A 19,082-nucleotide genomic window follows, 5' to 3' on the forward strand; every position below is an offset into this window, starting at 1 on the left:
TAAGAAAGGATAAAGTAAACGAAAGAAACCTAAATAAACCCCCCAAGGCAGAGGGCCCGCACCACGCCAAGAAGGACCAGGTCCCCCCAGACGGCCACACAGCGAGCCTGGGACCCACCCCAATATTCCAGCCGCACATCCCGGGAACCAGGGAATCTTGACAGCCAATTAAAAATATTGCATTTTAAATATTTGGAAGTATAGTTAAGATTGTGTGAGGCACTCTAATGAGCCCATCTGAATCCTGCTGAAAAAACAAACAAAAGAATTGAAACCTCCAATTGGCTGACTAACAGAGGGCTCATAAGATTAATAGCTTCATTTTGCATCTTAGCATTTATACCTGATTACATTCAGGTTGCTCTTCATCTTTTCTCAGCGTGCACCACAGTCTCCCTACAAACACCAGTGAAAGCACTGCAATACATTTGGTTTAGAGCCAGAAAACCATCAGGTTAAGTTACATCACTTACTAATATAAAACAGCAATAAGAATTCTTGCTCAGAGCTCTTCTGTGAATGAAAACATATGAACCTGAAAACAAAAGTGAAATTTGGTGCCACACAGATGGTGAGATTAGATAGCTAAACCTGAAAACCTGGGAAAACAACTCCCCCCGAAGCTTAAAAGTGACTCTTTTTCCCCCTGAAGGTCTGCATTCAGGAGTTCATGGTAACCAGATCAGGGCATCGCAGCCAGTCTTAATCACAGAGTTGTTGAACACATTTGAGCCATTTTGTCCATTATTGTTGAAGTTTTTAAATATGCTACTATTCCAAACTTTAGAGTGGAAATATTTATCAAAAGTTGTCTTTTTGATCAGGATCATTTTAGTCCTGTGCCACTTTAAATGTAGAGTTTGTATGGCTGAGAAGAAATCTGTTCCATCTCAGTAACTTTCCTGGCAATGGTCACATTGCACTGAGGTGCTGGAAATGGAAATACCTCTTCCTGAGAGCCACAGCACAAAGTCTGAATTCTTCTTCTCTGTGGGATCATTGTTTCCTCTTAGCTCAATTCACCGGATCACTGAGTTATTCGGGAATATAGGCCAAGTTATTCTGATATCCTTTCCCTCGAGACTGTAAGGGGACATTCTAGCATCTCAAGTGGAGCAACAGTAAAAGGAGTCGCTCTTGTTTGAATGGATACAGTTCACTGAAAGCAAAGGCCTTAAGCTCAGTCACCAGCTACATGCTCCAGCAAAAGAACGGCATCTTACCATTCCAAGATATCTAAACCAGTGCAGAGTTGCCTGGACTTGACATTTAGGTATACTGTGTATTGTTTCCAAAACTTTGAATAATTATTCTTCTAAAAAACACAATTTATTGATATTTATAACTGGTTAAACATTAAGAGTAACACTGATTTTTACATGTACAGTACTTTCTTGGAAACCCTTACACTGTCTATGTTTATAGTATAATTAAAAGAGTTCAATCTAAGAATATAAATAACTTTAACAGACATTTATTTATATAAGTTAATTATTACCATCAAATGAAGTTAATGAGAAACTGTCTTTTATAACTAAAATGACTACCGATGGCTGGTTAGAGATAACTTGTGTTCAATGTTAAATACGCATAGGTACACAGACAGAATATTATTAGCGTCTTCAGCATTTATTATGTGCATATTTCAGTCCGCTTTCAGAGAGTTTAGATGCACACCAAGATGAAGCAAATGAAGCAGTACTATCAGGAATCATGGGGGCGGCATTGCACTGTATAGCTCACTTGAGACCAGCAAAAGGAACAAAGAAGAAGCTGTGGTGTACTACAGCTGTCTACTGAGATGCCTCTTTATATGTCTCTTTCTGAGAAAGTGCATCATCATGATGTCCACGGTTGCCATGTTTGCAATTCTCTAAAACTCACATTGGAACTCAGAAGTGAACTCAGAACTCTACACTGCCCTCGAATGGATGTACAGCCTCACAATTAGGCCAACGTAAAGGACACATGGGAATATCTGGGCAGTGACATTTGCAGTGATGGGCGTAATGGAGTTAAAATAAACAGCATTACTATGAGTGTTACTTTTTTTCAGTAACAGGTTATCTAATTACTTTTTTCATCATTACAATGCTGCTACTGTTACTAATAAAAAACATGCCACTGACAGTGCGTTACTATTGTAAGATGAGATTCCTTTTTGTTCTGGCCAAACAGAAGTTTCACATCTGTTGGTACTATATTGTGCTACTAGTGTAGAGAAGGCGGAGTGTAACGTTAAAAAGTTATTTTTATTCAGTTAATAGTTAAAGGGCATATATCCCGAAAAATCCACTTTAAATACATGTTTTTGTGCACTATTAGTGTTTATCAATGCCGAAAAGCACTTCAAGGACGAGTGCTTCAGCAATCTCCGCCAGTATTAAGATGGATTTGCAGAAAGACTGCATCTAAATGAGGCGTCAGTTCCTTGTCTCTATGGAAACTACGGACACAGCAAAGCAGTAAGCCCCAAAATAACGCTAAAATTACATCAAGCTTTATTTTAGACATGCATTTGTGTGTTGAGATGATTTACCGGCCATTGTTTTGATAGTATTAGCATTGTGCGTTCGGCTTCTGTTAGTGATGTGTGCTAACTTTTAGCATCCTACCTGAGGATATAACTGTACTGTGTGCTTTGAATAAAATGATTTGGCTTTGTTTTTTGCCGTTTTGTGTAGGGGAACATATAATTCAAATGGATTCAGTGACTTTCTTGACGCTCGCGTTAGCTAACTCCCTAACAATGTCAAGGCCTTGTTTATCTTATTCATATTGTGGCAGAGTGGAAAAAGTAGTGTTGGGGGTGGAGGGAAACAGCTGGTAGAGATGTCATGGGATGATGAAAAATACATGAAAGTGTATGGGGAACTTATCAGTGAGGGACGAACACAAAGGGAGAGAGGAGGACTCGAATATGTAAGGCTGGGCAGACACGTTTTCCGTTGTTGACATCTCTAGTAAACTTGCCAATAAAACGTTCCTCTGCCAGCAGATAATCGTATCGCTGCTATCAAACTACAAATATGGCTGAATGGGGTGGAGTGGAACTCTCTGCGAGGAGGGGCATGAAATGCCTCATTCACATTTAAAGAGACTGCACTAAAACAAGTCGCTCTAAAGATGCACCTCATAACAAGGGTTAACAAGACGTGTGTGGAGCTAGAATAACCAGGAATTCAGACCAAAGCATTGCGGTTCTACTTTATATTGATCATAAATGAATGATTTACATGTGAAAAGGAAGGATTTAAAAGCATGATAATGAGGAAGTGAATGGCAAACTTTTAGGTTTCAGAGGACCCCAAGTTTCCAAATTTAAAGATACTGCGCCCAGTATGGCTTGCACTCCATTGCAGTCTTTATTAAAATTCTGTATAATATAAATTTAAATAAAAAGAATATTATATGTTTGTTACGTTTCAAATGTAAACAGCAGCGAGTTGTTGTTATTGAAAATTACGTTGTTACGGCACGCTTGTTTGGGAAAATCGCATCAATATGTGTATGTGATTAATATTTATTACTCATTATCACCAAAATTGGCTGCTGTTCTCATGGTGCACTTTGTTACAATGAGTTCGTGTCTTTTTGCTTTATACAGCATTTTTAGATGCTCACAAATTGGCATCCATTTTTTCCAAGTTGGGACAACTGGAATGCACCATTATTATCCTAATGTCCTAATATGCCTAATATCTGCCATCAGTTCTGTGAATCTTCAGGGATTGCCTTCAAAAACCATTTTGAAAAGGGCACGCACTTGCAAAAAATCTACTTAGTAGATTATAAAGCATTTCTCGAAGTTGAGCAAATATTAAACAATTCGATTATCCAACGTTAAACACAGAATTAGTAACAGAATAGGAGTAGATTTTCATCAGTCCTAAAAGCCACCCATAGCTTCCACGGGATGCTAATTAGTTTGAAATGTTGAGTCCACAAACGTATCGATGAACCTGACAAATGTCTTGGAAAAAAAGCTCATACCAGATAGTTTTTTTAATGTTGACCTCTAAACATGTGAACAAATAGAGAAATGGAGCAACAGTTTCAACTTCATGAAGCCAATATCAGACAGAAGAATTACTATGAGAGTTCTGACTGAAGTATAAACCTGCTAGCTGATCTTTAGATCCTGTCATCCTGTGATTTCAATAACCCGGGCCAGTTGTGTATAAACAGGGGATCTGTGCAAACTGTAGATAATGGAAAAGTATTTGAGAATATAAAGCCAGTCAAGTAAGTGTGGTAGTCTGAGCTCAGCTGTCAAGTTTTTTTACTGTATGATCTGTCACTTGGTAAAAATGTGTTTCACAGTTTATAAATAACACCTCACAAAAGAGTTTTGGGGTGCAGTGACATGCTAAAACAATGTCATTGTGAAAAGAGCTGTAAATTCATGGTGGAACAAGGAACTGTTGTACGCTCTCTGTGGTATTGTCTAACATGTTGTTAGTTAATAAGACTTGTCCCCTGAAAATGCCACTTCAAAGTCTTCAAAAGAGACTAAACACACCTCAAGTAAGGGTATAATCATTAGTTGAGCATCGAAAGGCCCATTAATGCTCCCTTTTGTATGTAAATAGCAACGCCTGTTTCAAATGTCATACGTCGTTGTCCTCATACTTCTATGCACAGCACTGCCCCCATGTAACCAGTGGTATTTCTCTGATTTCTGCATAAATGGGTCTGTAGTTGAAGGTTTTCTTAATTTAAATATTTTATTTATTTATTCATTTTTTTTACTGTTTTCATTAACCTTATTCTTATTCTCAAAAAATGCAAAAGGAAACACGGCTAATGAGCTGTACACACTACAACGTCTTATAATCTCTTTGAAAAAATATAAATAATTACACTTCATTTTAAGTCATGGTTTTGGACAAATAATTATTGTAAAGTGAAATACTTGCTCTGCAGTACCTGTTGAATGGTCTTAATTAATCTGGCAATTTAGTAACAAAGTGCCTCAGTGTGTTCAGTAGATGGCCACTGAAAGTCCATACACTGTTTGGACCTGAACACGTACTAAAGATTTGAACACAAAAAGCTTAGAAGATGTTACTTAATAGTTCTTTTCATGATTTTATCTCATTAAACATTGAAAACCTTACAAATGCAAAAATATCAAATGGAACAGCTTGATGAGAAAGACCCTGCTGCTTTGATTGAAGTAGTTTCCATTAGCAGCTCTCCATCATATCACCACATTATCAACAATGTATTCCACACACTCCACACAGTGTTTGTTCTTTGCCATATACGGACAACGGAGGACACATTGAGGTCATACCTCTGAGTTTGTACAGCTCCCCATTGACAGAGTTTACAATGAACATGTGTGGAGCCTCGTCACTTGTGGTTACCGAGGCACCGATCAGAGGCAGGGACCCACGAGGCTTCTGGCTCTTTCCCTGCTCATTAATGAAGTACTGCAGCTGGCCCAGCTCTGGGTCTAACACAAAGTACCTGCATGGGAAGAAAAAAAAGAGACGGACAAGAAATAAAAGAAAGTTAGCAAAGTAATGAACCAGCAAAAAAGACAGCAGAGAGAGAATAGCGTACGCACCATTAGTGTCATCATCGTTTTGTTTTATGCACTCATTATCTTGTTTACTGGTAAAACTTTTTAATATTCCCGTTGACAAACTTTTCATGCAGTGGGAGAGAGTAAGAAAGCGAGGAGGATGGAAATGAATAAAAGGGAGATGAGGCAAAAGATAGCGGCCAAAAACTAAGTTCTCACCTTCCCGTGCAACAACTCCCGCAGCATATTTTTAACCAGTCCTCTTCATGCAGGATTTGTTAAAGCACTCCTCTGTGCACATTAATGGCTGCTTTGAACATCAAGCCAGAAGCTCTACTCCAAATTAAGGTAGTGGTAAGTGTGGTCATTGTGAGTAAAACCTAGAGCTTGAGTTGTGGAAATCTAATCCCACATGTTCTTTTCAGTGAGTAAGGAATCACATTTAACCTCTGCAAAACCAAATCAACTCTTAGTGGAAGATTCAAAGCCAGCACAACTATGAAACACACAGAAATAGACAGATTTCATTGCCTGCAGGCAGAAAAGATACTGTATGACATTCAACAAACTGGCCTGTCTGCTCTGTTTAATGATTTGTTCTGGTTGTACAGCTCAACACAGCCCGGAGGGCACAGCAGCCTAAGGTAGCAGCACTCATCTTTGCCCAGTATGCTGGTTCAGCTCGGCCCTGAATCATCATATTCATCCATGATTGCACAAGCGACTGTTATTGATAAGAACACAGCTGTGTCTTCTTCCTTTCACGATGTGATGATTGCAGCGATCACAAGATAGCACCTGTCCACTCCACTTCACAGGTGTTCTTTGTAATAAGTGTCTCACACAAACAGTGCTACTGTTTTTCAGTTTACCACGTGAAGGCAGTTCAGACCTAGAGCTATCATCCATTCTACGTGATTCCAACAACAGTGAACAATAATAAGTATGTGGAATCACACCTGATGTTCAGCCCCTCCCCACTCATGTTCTGATTGATCCCGTGTGATCGGATCCTCTGTTGATGTGAACTTCTGTCACACAGTCTACAATGTCAACTGATGCTTCTGTGAAATCACTTCTGTAACAGAACTAGAGCATTATTTAAATGTTTTAGATTCACCTGAGTTGCATTTGTTTTTTTTATTATTTACAGAAATTTCAATTAGACTTGACTGAGGGGAACTAAAACAGCATAAAATAAATTGTTTTGAGATCTTTAGTGCTCCTCTGACACACTGAATCTTTTAACTATATTCAGTTTTTTTTGTACAAAACTTAGCAGTGCACACAAATGGTGCAGTTTCACATGCCACAGACCTTTGGAAAACTGTGATTTAATTCATGTGAATCTTTTTATGCTACAATAATCAACAGATATTACACAATGACTCATTCACAGATTTTTTCTTGGAGAAGGTTTAAGTTTAGTTAAATATTTAGGGAAAGAAATGACATAATAAAATACATCAGATATCAACCATTACTTCATCCTTCTCATGAAGCATTTTCACCTCTTATTCTCCCAGAGAGGATGTGGTGAATACAGCTGTCTGAAAATTGATCCCTTTTTGCTCGCTTCCATCAACAGATCTGCTGATTTATGTCGACTACAGCCAACCAGGGGAAAATCTGCCTGCGTCAGTTTACATTCAGCTTTCTCTTTTACTCCCCTCACACACTGCATGTATACTGCACACAGAGTACATGAAGTCTTATTCCCCCGTTGTTCAGTCAGCAGAATGGAGGCTTTTTACCGCTGACCCCTCTGGGCAGTCTTGGCTTTGCAGCTAAAGCATATTGCAGACCTTTAACATGATGAATGACGGTGGAGAGCAAACCTTGGGCCTGATATTTAGTCTCTCATGTCAGAGCACTGCTGATATTACTTGACCTGGACAGCCAAAGATTCCATTTACAGCAGACTTTTAGCCTTTGGAAGCTTGAGGCTGCAGCAAGCAGGAATGAGCTTTTAAACCTCACCTCTTTAAAAAAAATGATAATTTTGGGTCTGTAATATCTCCAAATGATACTGTTATGGCAATACAACCTGGGTGGCTGAAAATGAAGCGTCACCAGACTGCATCTGTGTGATATTATCTGATATATTCTTGAACCAGATACATGCATGGGTAAATTCAAAATGCAACATTTAAACACCTTTATACACAACTGTAAAAAAAAAAAAAAAAAAAAAAAAAAAAAAAAGTGTAGAGCCAGCCTTAATTTCTTTATATTTCTTTTCAAGGACCCAAGAATTATACAATATTCTAAAGTGGTTTTGAGCATTAGTTTCCCAGGGTTTCTGAAGGTTATTTAGAGTTTATCTTTGGACACTGGCTGCTTGTCTTACGCTCATTTTCAGTCCAGTCCTTGTACCTGATCATATTCAGAGAAATGTGTTTTGGTTTAGTTTTTTTTTTTTATTTTCCTGTTTATTAAAACCACTTAACACCAATGTATGAATCATTCAAACATAAAAAAATCACCAGTGTTGTGTGTACACACATACAAACAACTTGGCAAAAAACTGATTTTAAATTATATCTTAAGGGACTTTTTTTTGTATATTATTATCTGATAACACATTTTAGCTGCAATGATGAAAAATGCCAAAGATAATAAAGTTTGAAAGACAAAATATTACCTAGTGATTTTCAAATAGCTTTGAGCTCTGAAACATGTATATATCCCAGAACTGGAAAAAAATGAGGAAACTGGACAATGTGAAAGAGCAAAAGCAGAGGTGGTAGGCCTAAAAAAATAAATAAAAGTAAAAAGAATATAGAGAGAGAGAGAGAAAGAGAGAGAGAGAGATCCATCTGGACCTTTAGTTGATCCACCTACTGTTCAGCAGTGAAGTGCGATACCACTCATTTTCTTTCCGATCCATTACCAAGTAAAATACAAGCCAGTATCGTCGATACTGATACTCTGTACAGGAACTTAATGTTTTTGGAAAATCACTTTCAAAGCAGCCTGTGCTGAGGGGAAAGGAAGTGGTAGTAACATTTTTTGAAATACTTTATGATTAAAACTTAAATTACCAGAAAAATGCATAAAGCCCACAATTGCATGTTTGTCATTTCCTACATATTAAAATATTTCATGAATCATCAGTCTAAACAAATTGATGTTATTTATCTTTCTATGCTATTAAACATTTTTCATCATATTTTTATTTTTAAAAACCAAACAATGGCTGTTTAACAGAATTTAATCTTTATTTAATGACACCCAGCCCGACTAAATCTAGGCCTGTTGAACTGATGTGATCCAATCACTCCAAGCTGAACTTTTATAGCTATTTATTGCAGCATGTTCTTATTTCATAACCATATTTACTGTACATAACAAAACAGGATGCAACAGTCTTTAGAAAAAAGGGGAACCCCTGTACTGTTAAACATCAACACAAAAACCTGAACTTAGCAGACAGATGAAAGTCGCTTTTCCAAAATTTAGAATCAGTGGTGCACAGCTCCACATTTTCTCCCTCTGAATGGTGGACAGTACCTGTCTGCAGCATTAAAGTGTCAGGAATCGTATTTCTGTTTGGCGTCTGTTTTGTTATGTCTCTTTCTTTTTGCTCCTTTTGTGGCTCAGAACGCCTACTGGGCATGATGGTGGTGGAGGTGGTGCTAACTGGAGATTCTACTCACCTGCTGCTGTTCTACTCAGCCTGCCTACATAAGATCCTTGCCTTACCTAGTGGTACAACACCAGCCATTTACAGATTGTTACGCTGAAGTATTACTTTTGGATTTTAAAGTTATGTTTTTTTGTGTGAATTTCCATTTTTTCAGTCGGATCCCATTTCCGGACTGGTAAACCCTCTCCAAGCCCATGTTGGCCTCCGCTGCACTGCCTCCACCATTTTACTGACCATGGATTCTTGGTTCCAATCTGCTGCCTGCTCCTTCCTGGGTCCGGCCTGTCTTCCTTCATAGCCTTAACACAAAGGACTCCAAGAGTGACATGTCTTGTCCTTACAGCACCTGTCCCTCTCCTCCTCTTCCTCATCATAATTTAATTATAAACTGTGCTATGATCAACTCTCAGAAGTTTAGGGAGGTTTGTGGTGCTGATACGATATCTCTTTGTCTTCCCACATGTATCATACATCACGCTGTTGCTGTTCAGCTCCACACATGATGCTACAGCCTGAGTGAGAGATGTGCTGCTGCGCCGCTACGTTGTGCCATTTCATGTAGGACTTAAGCAGGCGGAAGAAAAAGTAGTTCCTGCCAACTGGGTATAATTTAGAAAAAATCTTAATATTATAGTTATCTTCCATTGTATTCCAGTTCGTGATAGACTGCATTTTGACCTCAAATTACTATAATATTCTAACATGAAAATCGATCCTACAACATAAAAAGCTGGTATCGGTAGTCTCAATATTTTAGTATCAATCCGCACATCACTACTATTCAGCCTCATCAGAAAGCCATCCACGGAGGGTTGGCTGTCAGGAAGCCGTTCTTCAGGAAGGGGAGCAGGGAGAAAACGCTGAGTTGGGCCAAATGGCAAAAAAAATTAAATGAAAAATAAGTGGCAACAGGTTTGTATGGAGGAATGAATCCTCCTGAGACCTCAACATTATTGCAGTAGTGTGGGATCATCTTGACTGAGAACAGAACAAAAAACCACAACTATCAAAGAAGAGCCTTGAAATTTCCTTCAAAAACTGGAAAACCTTTCTTATACTGATCCAGTTTTTATTGTTCACATAAAAAGCAACAATAACATTGTACAAAAACCTTAGTCTCGCCATTTGTCCACATTCAGAAAAAGGCTTCATTGCCTGATGCAACAGCATCGATACTGAAAGAGAAAGCTCGTCAGCAGAATCTGCATCTTGCCGCTCGTTTGCCAGCTAATTCTCAAAAATGCTCAGGGGGATGTCAGAGCAGGAAGAGGCAGTGAATCACGGGTTATCGGCAGACAGTATCTTGTTCTATGGTAAAATGTCTGTTCAGTTTATGCTCCTTCAATGTTTTATCTTTTTATGCTGTCATGAGATGATTGTAAAGCTGAACTATGTGATAATTCCACAGGTCAGAAACATTTACACAACCAGTAGACATTGAACAGCATTAACATCCCACAGGACAAATTAAATCTAACATCAACTGGCTCTTAACTCAGGCTCAGTCTAGACTTGATAGATGCTCGACTCTCTTCAGCATCCACTCATTTACCTAAGATCTCTGCCTTTCTCAGACTGAGCTTGTAATGGACCCTCCACTTGACTGAGCTCATTTGTCTTCCAAATGTACCCCCAACAGACTTAAATCCTTTAATCTAATATTTCCTGGTAATTTATTTTGATGTTTTTTTTTACATCTGAAGAAGTGTTATTTTTTGTAAACTTCTAAACTGGAAGTCAGCAGATAAAAAATAAATAAACAATAGATTTACATCAAGTATAAACATAAAAACTTATTGTAAAACACATTTATCTCTGACAAACACTGTTAAGGGCTGAATGGAAAACTCTGAAAGTAGTAAGTGGTACTTTATACATAATTTTTCAAAGATGGAACAATGAAAAAATACTAGGTCTGGGTATCACCACTAATTTCTGAATCAACTAAATTCACAACAGCCTGATTAGATTTGATTTAGATTAACTCCATTTCAATTCGATGTTGATTCTTTTACAGATATTTATGTGACAAACCAATTTTTTTTTTAAATGAAAGACATTCTCAGATATCTCTTTTTTATAAAACACTGAAACCGTTTACATGAGTATCAAAAATCTGTGAGTAATTAGATAACTGTAATAATCTGATATGAGGCGTCTTCTTTTCAAAACATTCTGTTTTGTTTTGTTTGTTTTTTTTAACAGGGCAGAGCACACCGTCTTAGCATTATCTGCTAATGTGTGGGGTACAAAGCTGCTAAATGGTTTTTAGGGGAATGTATTCCAATGGTGAATAAAAAATCCTAATTTGAGTTTAGCATAATGGCAAAATATATAGAAGTTTTTTAACCCAGCTCTATAACATAGCAAAGGTGGAAAAAAAAGAGACTCAAGTTTGCAGGCTGTCATTCAAAATCAGAGGAAGAATTCACTTTCTAAAAATATTAAGTGGTGAAATCAAGACAAAATCGAGTTTTCGAGTGCACCCAGTGCTTTTACACAACATATTTACACAAAATCTAAGTCCAGGCGCAAAACTCACTGAGATAGGGATTTGGTCAATCCTTGATTGATTCCTCATATTTGAGGATGCAGTATTGTTGCGGCACTCTTATGTAATACTACCTTGTTTTGAACCTCACCATGGTGGTGTGTTGGAGCAGGGTAACACTGAAAACCTGCAGGACTGCCAACCCCGTAGTACTGAATTGTGTAGCCCTGCTATATACCTCTTTTTATACACCAGATTTTGACTTCAGGACAAACAGGTCTGTCAATTACAGCTACATTCCATGTAAAGAAAGACCTGCATTTCTGCATGTTATACAACTAACGTACACAGGTGCAGAAGTCGAATGCTGCGTGCACTAAAACACCTGAACTCAACACAACATATTGGAGCGGGCTACTTGTTTCTGTCTGGTGTAGTATACAACAATATCACACATCCAATGTTTTCCTAAAATGCAGCTCTAATTAAATCATTTCCACCTTGCAAATCATTTGATCAGTTTTACTAATTTGAAAGCAAACATGACATTAACCAAGACAACATCATCCATCAAAAATCTGTGACAATCAGCAGGTTTCATTTTCAAAATGAGATAAACTATCTTGCTTTATTTATAACTACTGTACTCAACTTTCATATCACTGCTGTCGGGCGCAAACCTATGTCCAAAACTGTTATTTTTCAAGAACTTAATAAAACTGTATGGGTTTTGTAATAATGGACATAACTTAGTCGAACTTAGTATTGTGTTTTACATCATATATCTTAGGTTAAATATTTTTAAAACTACAGACAGCCATAAAGTCTGACCAATAGCACTGATTTATGAAGGAAAAAAAATCACGAATTTTGGACATAGGAGGTTTGTGCCTGACAGCAACGACATGTGGTTTACCAGTACAATCTCTGCAGCTCAAAAATGCTATTTAACTACCAAATAACACTCATCTGTCACCTAAAAATTAATAAAGACACAGTGCTATGTGTTTTACATGTGGCAATTTAAACAAAGCATTACTTGTATTTGAAAAAACACGCACACACACACACACACACACACACACACACACAGTAAAATGAAATTTTAAATATTTACATAGTTACATATATTATATTTATAAATATATATAAATATATATATTTACATAATATTTTGTTGCTCTATACATACATATATATATATATATATATATATATATATATGTATATATATATGTATGTGTGTGTCTGTGTGTGTGTGTGTTTGAAAAGAATATACTGTCTGGCCACTCCTTGCTTCTTGCTGTCAACCAATATTTTAAATTCAGGTTATAGAAAATATTTCTATTTTTTTTTTTTTGTTTTATTGAATTCTTGTAGAAAAAGTGCAGCACTGCTGCAACCATCTGCTCCTTGTGGTTTTTAGATCTGGTCAATGAAATCCATTAGAGACATGAGTCAAACAATGTCACCATCATTGATAATAAATAGCCTCTAGGCCAAGCTGAAATGACCTAATTATTCTGCAGCAACTTGTGGTAATGATGGCTGAGAGTTGACAGAAAAACTCAGCCACTGCAAATATCTAATGCACTGTGAGCACCAGATCAAAATACTTATAGAATATGGTGAGTTCACTCAAAAACTGAGGACCTTAAAGAGCTGCATGCCAGATTTGTAAGCTAACACTTAGCCCACCATTACAGCATCAAAAACCTGAGCATGATCTAATAGGCCTAAAGTATAAATACAGGTTTAAGTCACAAGTGGAGCATGAACTGCATATACATGTAGAAGCACATAACAGCTAGCTATACACAGCACCTACACTACATAACAGCACTTCACACTAACACATGTCCACCCACACAGTGGCAGAATTAGCTCCACTCAGGTCTGCTGCCCACCACGACACAGGCAGCCACACACACACACATACACATAAACACACGATGAGTTCCTCTATGTGATAAAAACCGGAACGTGACTGACAACCGTAATCATTCCAACCGCTATCCTGCAACCATGTCTCCTTCTAATGTTTCTATAATTAAACGCTGCAGGCACTTACAGATATTAGCTGTTAATAACAGTAAACACACCACACCTGCACAACTATGGATTCCCAGATACTCCTCATTCTCTTCATAACTCTGTTATTTTCAATCCATGAAAGTTTTTTTTTTTCTTTTTTTAAACTTAAGTTCAAGTTGTTTGGCATTTTAATTAAAGAGAAAGTGCATCTTATTAGCTAAAGTCCCAATCAAACATGGAAACTTCACAGATTCCAGTCCAATCAAACACTACAACTAGCACAATCTACAGGGGTCTTTCTACACCCCACATGGCCTAAAGGCTCACATATAAACAACATAACAATAATCCAGGAAGTGCAGGTTTAACATAATATCACGTACAGATAAACAACTCTGCTGTGACTAGTTGCGTCTTATTGCATGACTACATATGAAGCAACCAGCCCACAACAACTTCTCTTTAGTAAACTTTTTGTCTTCCTTCTTTTCGTAGATAACACTGAGTTAAAGCCAGTGTGTAAGCTCACAAATAGATTTTCTTATATGGTTGCAGTTTTAGCGTCAAGATTTTTGAGTCAGTGTCTACTACTGTATCTCTATCTGCACAATTACTCTTCTCACAGCCTTGAAACTGGCACAGGTCAGTGCATTGAAAGGAGTCTCTCCTTGAAATAGATCATCACTTTGATGCACTTTAAAATTGAGACAGGACAGGTAGCGTCGCCCAGAGAACAAGCCGATCCATTGAATCCTTTCCATCTAGATGTATTATAATCAATATATCACTTTTCTCTTTTCAAAATATGTGCCTTTTTTAAACCAGATGTGGATGCACAGATGAGTGCATCTTCTCCCTGTCAGTTTATAAATCAGGGAGCAGTTGCTCTTCCTCTCCGCCTCCGCCTCTCCATACCCTTCCCCTCACACTGGCATCAAGCCTAGATTATACACACTTCCATACAGCATGAGCATTCTCTTTTTTTTCTCTGCAGCATTGCTACAATACAGCCACAGCGACACTTTTAGTCAGATATTTTTTATGTGTGGGTAGAAAAGAATTAATTTCCCTACAAAATTCCTCAAAAACTAAAGTGCAGAAATCTTGCATAATTAATCTAAAGTGTGAAGCAAGAATTTCGCAATAAAAAGCTTTTTATACTTCAAAGAAACACACACACAGCCAGATGTTTTACACGTAGATCAAAACATCAGCGTCAGCCGGAGCAGAAATTCAAAATGAAAAACTTACTCAGTCTCTTATGATAACAACTCTCATCTGTGTCTGAGAGGAGTAAATAGGACAAGGCGGGGAATGAGCCCACAAATGCTGCATGAGGTACAGTCGCACAATAATGCACTGCTGTAATCTTGCAGCTGTTGCTGAGATATCTTATGCTTCATTATGAGAGCGCTTAAGGAGCATCTGATATTTACAGGATATTAGAATTATATCAATATACTCATATAGAACAAAGTAGTGAGGCGCATATGCCAGTGCAGTAATCCATTCCAAACAAATGTGCACATATACTCTCAGAGCCATCAGTTCAGGCTGGTTTTCCTCTTGCTTTGTCAACCATGAGCTTTAAAAAGACGCAATCTGCATGTTAAAGGATTTTCTGACATTTTAAAGGCTGAACAATTCATCATTTAAATTCAAAAGTCACTGTCAGATGTGGCAATATATTTTTTTTATTTTGCTGTTTAATTAAGGCTGATTAATTTAAGCCTGAACTATACTGAAATAAATAAATAAATAAATAAACTTTCATTTTGACTGTTGAGAAGCTTAAAAACTATCTTAAAGTTGCAACAATTCATCAATTAGCTATTTTCCCGACAACAATCTTGATAAGAACATGAAGCTGGAATCATGCACTGGTTTATAAAGATGCCATTTTTTATACTTGCTCTCTCTGCTTTTTATTCTCTCAGATGCTAAACTCTAACTTCAGAATAGTGATTCTACATTTAAATGGTTTGATCAGTTTCTAAAATCATGTTTGTCCATTTCTAACCCTCATCATCGAATGTATCTGTTCACTGCATGTTAAAAAATACACATTGTTGAAGCGTTTCAATATCAAAACACTTATAGTTATATTATATTATGCGAAAATCCACCACATGACTTTATAACAAACACATTGTGGAATGTATTACAAACTAAGTATTATTATTCACTGGTGACAGACAGAAAAATTGTAGGGATAAGATTTTGGCACAACACTGCTTTTGTCCTTTTCTTTTTTCTACCTAACCATAGGGAGTTATGTTTTTGTTTTTAATTTCCTTGTACATTACATGTGTATAAAGGCAATATTCTCTTCCATTCTTTTCTATTAAAATATGCAGATCTTGCATTCAGTGGTGCATTTCAATTACCTCTGGTTTGGCTAATCTTCATTCTCTTTCTCCATTTTTACCCCTTGTCTTCTTCTCTCCCCTTGTTCACAAGATTTAACTATTTTTACCCAAACAAAACTAAATCAAACCAGGCAATAATTACCTTTAGTGGGTGGTAAACCTTTGAACCAACACCCATGTGTGAACTACATCCTCATCAGACATCACCATCACCAAAAGATTCCAGTTCATGTTTGCATGGATGGGATTGGCCTTACATGTCAGGAAAATTTTACTATGGAGCCTGTTCTCAAACTTTTGCAGTTTCGTCCACCCAAAACTTTTGTTGTTACCATGTAAACAAGAGAGGCCAAAACTCAATGACCTTTGTAGTGTCAGCACCCCTGTGGCCAATTCTGATTGGTATCTTATTAAGTTTCTTAACACAGGAATCACCATTATCACCATCTATGTTACTATTTATTATTATTTGCAACTTGCTTTATTAATAGTCCATTTTTTATCTTTATCTTTTTATATCTGTTGTTTTAATTGTCCTTCTGTGTTCTTTTTTGCTCTGAAAAGAATGTTGGTTTGCTATTACACATTTGATAAAGTGTTATGTAATTAAAGTTGAGTTAAATATTGTCATGAAATATAAATATGTTTTCTGAATTAACGATAGAAGATGACAGCAAATTGTACAGATATATTTGTTCAATAGAGCCAACATTATATACGTAGCAAACCAGTGAAATATGAGTGAAATATGGGTGGACATTCAGTGGGTAAACCCTCTGATACCTTTAAACATAGGCAGACTTTAGCCAGTAGAGTCTAGCTGTACTTGTGTTAATTAGTTGACTGATAGTCTTTCCCTGCATTTACTCTTCAGTATGAATAATGTTTAAAGCCTGTCTTTTCTTCTGAGAAATAAAGGACCTTTTGTGTTTGTAACTATCTAACTTATCTTGGCAACCCCATTAAGAAATTCCTGAATACGCCACTGCTCTAATGGCAGGTACACATACTGCTAGTGAACTTCACAGTGGTCTAATTACAAGCCAGAAAATATTGCTCATTCATTTTGCTCACTGAAGAACAAAAAGCAACTCAGGTGAGGAGACTTTCTGCAGTATTGTGTATTTGTACACGTTGCTAGTATCATTGAGTAGAAGGGTCAGTTAAAACCCAAATATTGATCTTTTTCAAAACCTGGCCCAGTTTTAGAGCATGAATCTAAAAAGATAACAGAGACTGAAAACAGCTCAGAATAAAAGTTAAAAAGGAACAGAGCCTCATATAAAACAAACCTCAGTTCCCTGGGTGAAAGTCCAGCAATTTATCTTGAATATAAATGTCTGTAGTACTAAAAGGCAATAACAACCCTGCACAGCCTTCTAGGATGTGTAAAAGCATAAAATGATAAAAGATGGAAATGGTCATTAAAAGGGTTGGGGAAAAAAATTAATGATTTATCCTGTAATTAATTTAGGTTGGCCTACTGATCAAAGGTCCTAAAATAACACAAATGTATATTTTTGGCATTTGCTTAAGGAGTTGCTTTAAAACTGTTGTAGCTCCAGATTCCTAACCAATCATTTCATGCTCAGTATAACAGGAGAAAGTCAACATTTATCTGTTAAAATCTGATTCATTCTTGTGTTAAAATGTTTTGTAAATTTCAGAGTCTGTTTTGCACCTAAGCGAAGTCATTTGACAGTAAGTAAAATAGTTCATTAGCAGGCGGAAAAGCCTCTCCCGTCCTTTCCACCCCTCTTCGGTCCCCTTGCAGTGACGTGGTGGTAAATGTGCAACGTGGACGGGGCAAATAACAACACGACACACCAACTGACTGAACCGTAAGTGACTCCTATCAAACACCGCCTCCTCTACTTTTCCATTCAACTCTATCCATGCGCTTACCTGTTTTGCCATCCTTGAATCAGGTTGGTGTATTTGCTAAGCACTCCTTCCAGCTGCCTCTTGCGCGCCTGCTGCTGCTGCAAATTCATGCTGTTGCCCTGCACACCTCCCCGGATGCCTCCTGCTCCAGTCGAGCTTCCCAGGGAGCCGGAGCCTGGGCTGTGAGACCCACTCCGACTAGTGGGCTTCCTAGACGATGGGCTCCTGCGGTGGTCCGACGCGGAGGAGTTGGTTTTGTTGGTCCCGGGATGCGGACTGCAGAGCGTCTTTTCCATCCTGGCGACGGGACGGCGAGAGCAGCAGGAGGAGGAGCAGGAAGACTGGGGGGGAAAGGATGGGGATGGACCAGAAGCAGCAGCAGCTTAGTAAGAAAGATTTCAGCAAAGCATGTGTTAAACACAGCGATTTGTGTGTCTGCTGAGCTAAAGCGGAAGCAGTGAATATGCGCTGATTGCGCTGCGCCGGTGTTTTAAGCGTCCCTCGGTGCGTTGGAAAGCTGACATAATCCTCGATGTTTTGAAAGCCTGCTCTACTCTGCAGTGAGCGCTCTGGCGGTGTCAAAGTGTGCCCGCTTCAGATTTTTTCCTGGTAGGAAGCAAAGCAGAGTGCAGACACTCCCACTCCACACTGGACCTGCCCCCCGGATATTACAATGCAATCTTAATTCACACATCATCCTTAAAAAGAGGGGGTAAAAAAAAAGAAGGAAACCAAAATTTTTTGTTAGTAAAAGGTGACTCACATTTCAGGCTGACAAACCTGTTTTTTTCTATGCTGCAATGACATGAAAACAACTCATGAACAAGAGCAGTAAGATTAAAATGTTGCATGCAGACAAACACAAATCCTATCAAGGGAATATCATAGGAGATTATTGCAATGAGAAAGGTCTGTAGATCATTTGAAACCCATTATATTACAGTTTAAATGTCCTCAGGGACAAAATTATAATGCTCTTTTTATGTATATAGGGTCAAATAGCAAACCACTACAGGAAAACATAACATCAGCAATGCTTTCCATTTTACTTTTTATTTTTAGCTGGATTTCAATCTTTCTCTGACTTTAACACTGCTTGATCAGCAATAAAAATTAATCAAA

General features: G+C 37.7%; 1 protein-coding gene across 1 annotated transcript in view; it reads right to left on the bottom strand.

Moving 5' to 3' along the window:
* The window catches only part of LOC121656908 (oxysterol-binding protein-related protein 10), a 104,507-nt gene extending 85,962 nt beyond the window's left edge, over nt 1-18,545 (bottom strand). Inside the window, exons 1-2 of the mRNA XM_042012138.1 lie at nt 17,982-18,545; nt 5,300-5,475 (exon numbers count right to left, since the gene is read on the bottom strand). Coding sequence (XP_041868072.1) covers nt 5,300-5,475; nt 17,982-18,256 — 451 coding nt within the window. The 5' untranslated portion in view covers nt 18,257-18,545. The remainder of the gene's footprint in view (nt 1-5,299; nt 5,476-17,981) is intronic.
* Nucleotides 18,546-19,082: the final 537 nt, after the last annotated feature.

Source organism: Melanotaenia boesemani, chromosome 17, assembly GCF_017639745.1.
Source record: "Melanotaenia boesemani isolate fMelBoe1 chromosome 17, fMelBoe1.pri, whole genome shotgun sequence".
Lineage (NCBI taxonomy): Eukaryota > Metazoa > Chordata > Actinopteri > Atheriniformes > Melanotaeniidae > Melanotaenia > Melanotaenia boesemani.